Here is a 10000-nt window from a genome sequence, read left to right on the forward strand (position 1 = left end):
ACAGTACATCATAACCAATCAATAAGCAATCAATGACAGTGATCCTACCACTGTGAGCAATCTGATTGGGTGGATGGAACCTGCTGCTGTGATGTGATTGGCTGATCTGATATCATGAGAGAAACTCTGCACTTCCTCCAGAGTCCACGAGAGTCTGAGATAGGGGTCTAATAGGGGTCTAATAAGGGTCTGATAGGGGTCTGATAGGGGTCTGATAGGGGTCTGATAGGGGTCTGATGGGAGTCTAATAGGGGTCTAATAAGGGTCTGATAGGGGTCTGATAGGGGTCTGATAGGGGTCTGATGGGGGTCTGATAGGGGTCTGATAGGGGTCTGATGGGAGTCTAATAGGGGTCTAATAAGGGACTGATGGGGGACTGATGGGGCTCTGATGGGGGACTGATGGGGGTCTAATAGGAGTGTAATAAGGGTCTGATGGGGTTCTGAGAGGGGACTGATAGGGGTCTAATGGGGGTCTAATAGGGGTCAGATGGGGGTCTGATAGGGGTCTAATAAGGGTCTGATGGGGGTCTAATAGTTGTCTAATAAGGGACTGATGGGGGTCTAATAGGGGTTTAATGGGGGTCTAATAAGGGTCTGATGGGGGTCTAATAGTTGTCTAATAAGGGACTGATGGGGGACTGATGGGGGTCTAATAGGAGTCTAATAAGGGTCTGATGGGGTTCTGAGAGGGGACTGATAGGGGTCTAATGGGGGTCTAATAGGGGTCTGATGGGGTTCTAATAGGGGTCAGATGGGGGTCTGATAGGGGTCTAATAAGGGTCTGATGGGGGTCTAATAGTTGTCTAATAAGGGACTGATGGGGGTCTCCCCTCAGTGATGATGTCATCGTCACATCCTGGACAATAAAAACAAACAGCCACCATCTTTATACGGTCTGTTGCTTTCCCAGGACTCTTATTGTGAAGGTCTCCCTCCAGTGATCCCTGGAATCATACCTTGCTGATTTTATGACTCTTATTGTGAAATTCCTTTAATCAAAGTAATTCCTCAGTTTTATTGTGAAAGGACTTCATGAGACTGATGATTCCCTTGTGGGTTTCAAAATAAGAGCTTCACCTGATGCTCACCTGTCTCCTCCTCTCACAGAGTCGCCCCACCTCTCCGTCTGCAGTAATGAGCGTGCTCCGTCGGCCACGCCCTCTGAATCCTCAGAGCCCCGCCCACTCAGCCTGATCTCCACCTTGTCCTCGGGATCCGTATCCTCCCGGGACGAGAACCCCGTCCCCCTCCCGTCCGACCAGACCCCTGCCCTCAATCTGGACCTGAGCTCTGTGGTGGAGGCAGACAGGAAGGGGCGGAGCCTCTGCATCACCAACAACAATAACAACAAAGAGGCGTTCGTCATGGCGCCTCAGCTGACCTACCTGGACCGCGTCGTCATGGAGATCATCGAGACTGAGAGGATGTACGTCAGAGACCTGCGCATGATTGTAGAGGTGAGTCCAGTTTGTGTTGCCGTGGTAACAAACGGGTTGCGATTATAATTCCTGAATGAGGAGACAAATCGGTACAGTGACCACGCTGCGATGACATCACAGACTATAATTAACCTTCTCAGACGTTCTGCAGAGAGCCGATTACCTGATTATGTAAGAAGAGGATCTGACCCTGCAGGCCACCGTACACACTGTCCTCACAGATCTGTACAGTCGCCCCCTGCTGGACAGACAAGGAAGACAATATTCATATTCACGCTTTATTTTGAAATATAATAATGATTTAAATGTTACTAAATAACAGGAAGTGGATCTGAGATGTGATGAACTTCATATTCTGACTTCTTTTTTGCCTTTATTTGATAAAACAGCTGAAGAGAGACAGGAAGTGTTTGGGATGAATGCGAGGGGGCGGGGCCTATGTGACCACAACTTGACCTGGACTTTGGGCTCAAAACACTGAGTCCTGAATTTTCTTCTGATCTAACTTCTCTCCCTCTCTCCCTTCCTCCCTTTCATTTGTCCCCTTGTCTCCTTCCTCTCTTTCATTTGTCCCCTTGTCTCCTCCTCCCTTGTCTCCTTCTTCCTCTTGATTTGTCCCCTTGTCTCCTCCTCCCTTGTCTCCTTCTTCCTCTTGATTTGTCCCCTTGTCTCCTCCTCCCTTGTTTCCTTCCTCTCTTTCATTTGTCCCCTTGTCTCCTCCCCCCTTGTCTCCTTCCTCTCTTTCATTTGTCCCCTTGTCTCCTTCCTCTCTTTCATTTGTCCCCTTGTCTCCTCCTCCCTTGTCTCCTTCCTCTCTTTCATTTGTCCCCTTGTCTCCTCCTCCCTTGTCTCCTTCCTCTCTTTCATTTGTCCCCTTGTCTCCTCCCCCCTTGTCTCCTTCCTCTCTTTCATTTGTCCCCTTGTCTCCTTCCTCTCTTTCATTTGTCCCCTTGTCTCCTCCTCCCTTGTCTCCTTCTTCCTCTTGATTTGTCCCCTTGTCTCCTCCTCCCTTGTCTCCTTCTTCCTCTTGATTTGTCCCCTTGTCTCCTCCTCCCTTGTTTCCTTCCTCTCTTTCATTTGTCCCCTTGTCTCCTCCCCCCTTGTCTCCTTCCTCTCTTTCATTTGTCCCCTTGTCTCCTTCCTCTCTTTCATTTGTCCCCTTGTCTCCTCCTCCCTTGTCTCCTTCCTCTCTTTCATTTGTCCCCTTGTCTCCTCCTCCCTTGTCTCCTTCCTCTCTTTCATTTGTCCCCTTGTCTCCTCCCCCCTTGTCTCCTTCCTCTCTTTCATTTGTCCCCTTGTCTCCTCCTCCCTTGTCTCCTCCTCCCTTGTCTCCTCCCCCCTTGTCTCCTTCCTCTCTTTCATTTGTCCCCTTGTCTCCTCCTCCCTTGTCTCCTTCCTCTCTTTCATTTGTCCCCTTGTCTCCTCCCCCCTTGTCTCCTTCCTCTCTTTCATTTGTCCCCTTGTCTCCTCCTCCCTTGTCTCCTCCTCCCTTGTCTCCTCCCCCCTTGTCTCCTTCCTCTCTTTCATTTGTCCCCTTGTCTCCTCCTCCCTTGTCTCCTTCCTCTCTTTCATTTGTCCCCTTGTCTCCTCCCCCCTTGCCTCCTTCTCTCGTCCCCTCCTCAGGATTACCTGGCTCACATCATCGATCAGTGCGACCTGTCGATCCGTCCCGAGCAGGTGTGCGCTCTCTTCGGAAACATCGAGGACATCTACGAGTTCAACAGGTGACATCAGGAAGTCATGATAGCTGCTGATTGGTGATTGGTTGTTGATAAAAGTCCTGACTGTTGTCATGACGACTCCTCAGGTGAATCTGTCGCTGAGTGATGTCAGAGGGTGAGTTTGTCTTTCCGAGCAGCATGCGGTGTGCTGTGAACGGGTGTGTTTGATTTACTCACTTGCACGCCTCAGACGGCGCCCCCCGCTGGACAGGTGACCTCATGTCACTGTTTGAAGTGTGAAACGGTTGAGTGTAATCTGTGCGTCGACCTGCAGGTGGAGACAAACAGCGAATCAAACGTGACGCTGAACCGTCGTCATGTCGACCAGATGTGGGCGGTTCTGCCTTGTTGCTGTGGTTGTCATGGTAACGGTGTTTCCTGTTTACAGCGAGCTGCTCCAGGCCCTGGACCTGTGCGATAACGACCCGGTGGCGGTGGCTCGCTGCTTCGTCATGAAGGTGAGAGCATGATGGCGAGCGTGTGTTTGATTGGTTGTTTTTGGGTTTGATTGACGTGCGGTCGGTGTCGTTTCAGAGCGAGTACTTTGAGATCTACACGCAGTACTGCACCAACTACCCAAAGTAAGAGCTCCTCCCTCGCCTCACTCTGGGCTTCGTGGCCACGCCTCTTTTTAACCACGTTCCTCCTCACACTTCCTGTTGCAGTTCGGTGGCGGCGCTCACAGAGTGCATGAGGAATAAATCTCTGGCCAAGTTTTTCCGGGAGCGGCAGGCGTTGCTGAAGCGCTCGCTGCCTCTGGGGTCATACCTGCTCAAACCCGTCCAGAGGATCCTCAAGTACCACCTGCTGCTCCAGGTACGACTCTGACACGCCTGAGTGACATCACGGCGCCCGGCTCAGGTCACGATAAGCATGTTCTCTTACAGGAGATAGCGAAGCACTTCGACCCGCTGGAGGAGGGTTACGAGGTGGTGGAGGACGCCATCTACACGATGACGGGCGTGGCCTGGTACATCAACGACATGAAGAGGAAACATGAGCACGCCGTCAGGCTGCAGGTCAGTTACACGCCCGCCTGAGCTCTCGTTTGATTCCACGCCGTCATCGTGTGTGAACGCTCGCCTCGTGTTTGTCCTGCAGGAGGTTCAGTCTCTGCTGCTCCACTGGAAAGGTCCCGACCTCACCACGTACGGAGAACTGGTCCTGGAGGGAACCTTCAAAGTCCACCGAGCCAAAAACGAGAGGACGCTGTTCCTGTTCGACCACATGCTGCTGATCACCAAACGCAGAGGAGAGCACTTTGTCTACAAGACGCACATCTCTGTGAGAACCTACAGCCTGTTTCCACTGAGCAGTTCGCTTCGTCTCGGTACGGCGTGCATTTTGTGACGTTTCCACAGACTAATCCCGGGAAAGATTCCCAAAAAAACGATCCGTACCGTCCCACTTTTTGGGACCCTTCCGTTAGGGAGCCAAGAATATCGAGCTGACCCTAAAAGGTGGAGCTAAACACTGCAGTCCTCTGATTGGTTGAAAGAATGGTCACTTCCTGTGTTAGGTGGTGGGCGTGTTTAAAGCATTGATTGTTAGCGTGTGTATTTGTCCTCGCCGCTCACAGCCTTCTCTGAAACAAAGCTGGATTGAGTTCTTGTAATAAAGAGTCACATGACAGTGACAGAGGAGATGACCTGCTGGATGTCTCCAGCGCTGGTTTGGTTTGTGGAGCGTTTTTCTCCTTTGTTGAATTTATTAGTTAGCGGTTAGCTGTTAGCGGTTAGCTGTTAGCTGCTATCATGTGACGCTATTATGTAGCGGCTATCGTCATCCGGCTTACCAAATAGGAAACGGGTGGCTGTGGAAACACAAACGGGATCGGGCTTAATTGAACCAAACTGTACCGATCCGTACCGGACTGCTGGGTGGAAACAGGTCTTAACACATAAACACCACAGGATGAATCAGACCAGGGCGTCAGGAGGAAGTTCAGTTAATGGACTCTACAGAGTCCTGAGACGGCTTCGGAGACTCTGTAGTTCCACTGGTGGGATCATAACTGGGAGGACCTGGTGTTCACTAATTGGACTTGTTGTGTCAAGGACTCTTGAAAAAGAGATTTTTAATCTTGATAAGTTTTTCTTTCCTGGTTAAATAGAAAATAAAGAAATTAATTCAGAAGTGTACCCGAACAGTGATTAATGGTCTACGTTGTAGCTGTATCATCAGATCTGAGGCTGTAGGCCTTGGACACGACACAATGAGTCAGGTTGGATCAGGGGTGTCAAACTCCAGTCCTGGAGGGCCGGCTTCCTCAGACTGTTAGACGTCTCCCTGCTCCAACACAGCTGAATCCAAGGAGTGACTCGTTATCAGGCAGAGCAGGTCTCAGGTCTCTGGCCCTCGAGGACCGGAGTTCGACACCCCTGGGTTAGATGTTGCCGGAAGTTACTGGTAGGAGGTGCACTGGTAGGAGGTGCACTGGTAACCTTTTGCCCCTCTCCACGAGGTCTTCACCTTCTACCTCTGGAAGAAGAATGTTCATGTATGCCAGGAGTCAGGAAGGTTTGTGCTCTGACATCCAAACATGTGCTTCCACTGACCACTAAGAACTCTAGCCAGGAGGCCAAAGTCTGGATGTGGACACAGGCAGAAGGAGGTCTTTGGTTTGACTAGATAAGGGGTCTCTAAGGGGACTTTTGGTTCTAAAGGTCTTCAAACTGAGAGAACCCAGGAGGGGAACGAGGGATTAGCTCACAGTAGTTTCAGCAGGAGAGAAGAGCTACTGACCTGGACCGTAGTCAACATGATGAGATTCACGCGGTGTTCGGTGGCGTGGGGAGGCGTTGAGCAGCTGATCTCTAAATCTGTTTGCTGATTGGTCGTTCTCTCTGTGTGTGTCAGTGCTCCACTCTGATGCTGATTGAAAGCGCCAAAGACTCTCTGAGCTTCAGCGTGATCCATTACAAACACCCCAAACAGCCTCACACAGTCCAGGTGAGCCCCTCCCCCGGCCCCCCTCCTCCTCCACATAGTGAACTTTTCTACACGCTGTGTGTGAACAATATGTGTGTGTTCATGAACAACATGTTTGTGCGCTTGTTTCAGGCGAAGACGGTGGAGGAAAGGAAGCTGTGGGCTCATCACATTAAACGCCTCATTCTGGAAAACCACCACGCCATCATCCCTCAAAAGGTAACACACCAGTACACACACCAGTATGTCCTGAATTGCCCCCCGGGGACAAATAAAGTTTTTCGAATTTGAATTGAATTGAATTTGAATTTGAGTAGACACCAGTATGACCAGTACACACACCAGAACAAACACCAGTACACACACCAATACACAGTACGTTGTCCTGTATTCATGTCATAAATGTGTGTTTGTTTTTGTTTCAGGCTAAAGACGCCATCTTGGAAATGAATCCTACATGTGAGTTTATTTTGTTTTATAGTTGAGAATTTGAAGTCTGGATTATTTAAAGTGAACAAGTCAAAGCTGATCAGGCAGAATCCTCCACTGATAAAAAACAAGCTGAAGTGTTAAAGTCCTGCAGTTCCTGGAGTGTCCACTAGAGGCTGGCTGCAGTTCCTGGAGTGTCCACTAGAGGCTGGCTGCAGCAGCACAGGAAGTCACATACACACCCATTCAAACAGCCTGTTTTTACAGCAGACATGAACATGTTTACAGCCTGCTTCAAAAAACCAAATAGGTGTGATTAGCTCATGTCTCCATCCACACACACTGTGTACACACACACACACACACACACACACACACACACACACACACACACACACACACACACACACACACACACACACACTGTACGGGGGGAATGTTTTGATGACTCATCAGTGTTGGGGTTTTTGAAGGGCCTCACACAGGGCACCATAATGTTCAATCAATCAATCAAAGTTTATTTCTATAACAGTTAAAACAACCTTGGTTGACCACAGTGCTGTACAGGCAGGAATCACACTATAAAAGACAATAAAACAATAAAACTACAGTAAATAAATGCTTGAAATGAAAAAATGTCCAGATGTGAAGCTCAGCTTGTATTAAAGGCCAGAGCAAAGAGGAGGGTGTTTAGCAGTGATTTGAAGTTTTCATTGGTTGGAGCAGTTCTTATATTAACAGGTAGGGCGTTCCAAAGACTGGGAGCAGCCACAGCAAAGGCTCTGTCACCTCTGGTTTTCTGCCGGCACCTCGGAACATCTAACAGAATCTGGTTAGATGATCGCATCGCTCTGACAGGAGCATGGATAGTCAATAGCTCAGACACATGTTGCAGTGCCAAAGCATTAAGGGATTTAAAAACAACTGGAAGCCAGTGAAGAGGCCAGGACGGGTATGATGTGATCATAACATCTCTTTCCTGTGAAAAAGCATCCAGTAGTTCAGATTTCCAAAACACAATTATTTCTGTTTGTTTTTGTTTAGATTCAGGAAATTTAATTCCATCCAGGATTTGACATCTTTCAAACAATTTAGCATGTCATTCCAGGAGGCTGTATTAGATTTCAAGGGAAGATAGACTTGCAAGTGGTCTGTAAAGCAATGGAAGGAAATTTAGTGAATTATTTTTTGAATGTGGACCCGAAGGGAGGCAAGTATAAAGAAAAAAGAATGGGGCCTAAAATGGAGCCCTGAGGGACCCCACAGGCTCGTGGGGCCGCAGCAGAGAAGTAATGGTCTAATGGAACAGAGGAGGTCCTCTCTGAGAGGTAAGATCTGAACCAATTCAGGACATCCTCTTTAATGCCATAGGTCCAGGCAAGAGAAAATAATCTGGTGTAGAAAGCCTCACACATGGCACCGTAATGTGGTATAGAAGGCCTCACACGGGGCACCATAATGCTGGTTAGGAAGGCCTCACACGGGGCACCATAATGTTGGGGTTTTAGAAGCAAAATTTGGTTATCAAATTAACATTAATAATATCTTTATGTAATTATTAATATAAATCAACATTTTTTATTACACTGAGTTCAGTAAACCTATTCGGAGCATCACTCTGACATCAGAGAACACGTCTCATTACAATATCAGTCTCAAAATGTATCAATTAAATACAAATATTATTAAAAATTAACTATATGTATTTAGTTGAAGGCATGAAATCCAAACACAAAGCCCTTTTACCTAGCCTAGGTAAAAGGGATAAGAGTTATTTAAAATAAGGTTCTGCCCTCTGAGTCTGCCTTCTCACCGTAAACAATAGGACATGGAGCCAGAAAGCAGCGAGTACACCCGAGCCCTTCCAGAGAGGGGGCGTGGTCAGACACAGCTCATTTACATATTTAAAGCTACAGACACAGAAACAGCCTGTTCTGAGCAGGGCTGAAATAGAGGGGTTTATAGACATGATCAAATACAGGATCAGAGTGGATTTACAACAACACACTTCACACACATGATGAAGAGGAGCGAGGACACTGAGTTCACCTGAAGAAGAGGAGGTCATGTGACCTTTAAACACTTTACAGATAATCTACCACTGAATGAGGATTAAACAGACAAAGACAATGAAACAGAAGTTGAAGAATATGGAGCCATGATCTAAAGAGAGAAGTCAGAAGTTTTTATTCCCTCAAACTTTTTCTTCTTAAATGTGGAGCAGCTTTTAACCGAGGGTCTCTGAAAACAAGGAAACTAAGTTGAATCTTTCAGCGTTGCTCCTCTTCCTGTAATGAGTCGTAGTTTGATCAGCCCTCCCTCTTCCTCCTGCTCTCACACACATCCTGCTGCACCCTGTCCTCATTTTTCCTGGTTCCCTATGGATGGGTGTAACCAACAACAGGTGACACTCCCTGAACAGGGAGTGTCACATGCTTCATGGAAAACAGGTGAAACTTGTTTGAGGAAGTGAATCTCACACAGTCGTTGTTACAGAGAGGAGAAATGGCGCAGAAAGGAATTCAGCTGGACCGGGAATCCTTCTCTTGTTCCATCTGTCTGGATCTCCTGAAGGATCCAGGGACTCTTACCTGTGGACACAGCTACTGCATGAACTGTATTAAAGGCCACTGGGATGCAGAGGATTATAAGGCAGTCTATACCTGTCCTCAGTGCAGAGAGGACTTCATACCGAGGCCTGTCCTGAAGACAAACACCATGTTGGCAGATTTAGTGGAGAAGCTGAAGAAGACTGGACTCCAAGCTGCTCCTGCTGATCACTGCTATGCTGGATCTGAAGACGTGGCCTGTGATGTCTGCACCGGGAGGAAACGGAAAGCTGGTATGTCCTGTCTGCAGTGTCTGGCCTCTTACTGTCAGAATCACCTCCAGCCTCATTTAGAAGCAGCTCCATTAAAGAAACACAAGCTGGTGGAGCCGTCCAAGAAGCTCCAGGAGAACGTGTGCTCTCGTCATGATGAGGTGATGAAGATGTTCTGTCGTACTGATCAGCAGTCTATCTGTTATCTCTGCTCTGTGGACCAACACAAAGGTCACGACACAGTCTCAGCTGCAGCAGAAAGGAGCGAGAAGCAGAGAGAGCTCGAGGTGAGTCGACTAAACACCCAGCAGAGAATCCAGGACGGAGAGAAAGATGTGAAGCTGCTCCAACAGGAGGTGGAGGCTATCAATGGCTCTGCTGATAAAACAGTGGAGAACAGTGAGGATATCCTCCTTGAGCTGATCCGTCTCTTGGTGAAAAGACGCTCTGATGTGACGCAGCAGGTCAGATCCCAGCAGCAAACTGAAGTGAGTCGAGTCAGAGAGCGTCAGGAGAAGCTGGAGCAGGAGATCACTGAGCTGAAGAGGAAAGACGCTGAGATGGAGAAGCTGTCACACACACAGGACCACATCCAGTTTCTACAGGACTACCCCTCAGTGTCAGCACTCAGTGAATCTACACACTCATCCAGCATCA

General features: G+C 48.4%; 2 protein-coding genes across 2 annotated transcripts in view; both read left to right on the top strand.

Moving 5' to 3' along the window:
* Positions 1-10000, top strand: part of LOC306837284 (pleckstrin homology domain-containing family G member 3-like) — a 20238-nt gene that overhangs the window by 1004 nt on the left and 9234 nt on the right. Inside the window, exons 2-11 of the mRNA XM_079364884.1 lie at positions 1110-1459; positions 3065-3165; positions 3551-3620; positions 3697-3743; positions 3828-3978; positions 4050-4181; positions 4264-4446; positions 6022-6114; positions 6226-6312; positions 6519-6552. Of these exons, the coding sequence (XP_079221010.1) occupies positions 1110-1459; positions 3065-3165; positions 3551-3620; positions 3697-3743; positions 3828-3978; positions 4050-4181; positions 4264-4446; positions 6022-6114; positions 6226-6312; positions 6519-6552 (1248 nt within the window). The remainder of the gene's footprint in view (positions 1-1109; positions 1460-3064; positions 3166-3550; positions 3621-3696; positions 3744-3827; positions 3979-4049; positions 4182-4263; positions 4447-6021; positions 6115-6225; positions 6313-6518; positions 6553-10000) is intronic.
* The window catches only part of LOC306826091 (tripartite motif-containing protein 16-like), a gene marked incomplete at its 3' end in the record, with an annotated part of 1659 nt that continues 683 nt past the window's right edge, over positions 9025-10000 (top strand). Inside the window, exon 1 of the mRNA XM_079347189.1 lies at positions 9025-10000. This exon is cut by the window's right edge and continues 683 nt beyond it. Within this exon, the coding sequence (XP_079203315.1) occupies positions 9028-10000 (973 nt within the window). The 5' untranslated portion in view covers positions 9025-9027.

This window comes from Symphodus melops (genome assembly GCF_947650265.1).
Source record: "Symphodus melops genome assembly, chromosome: 1".
NCBI lineage: Eukaryota > Metazoa > Chordata > Actinopteri > Labriformes > Labridae > Symphodus > Symphodus melops.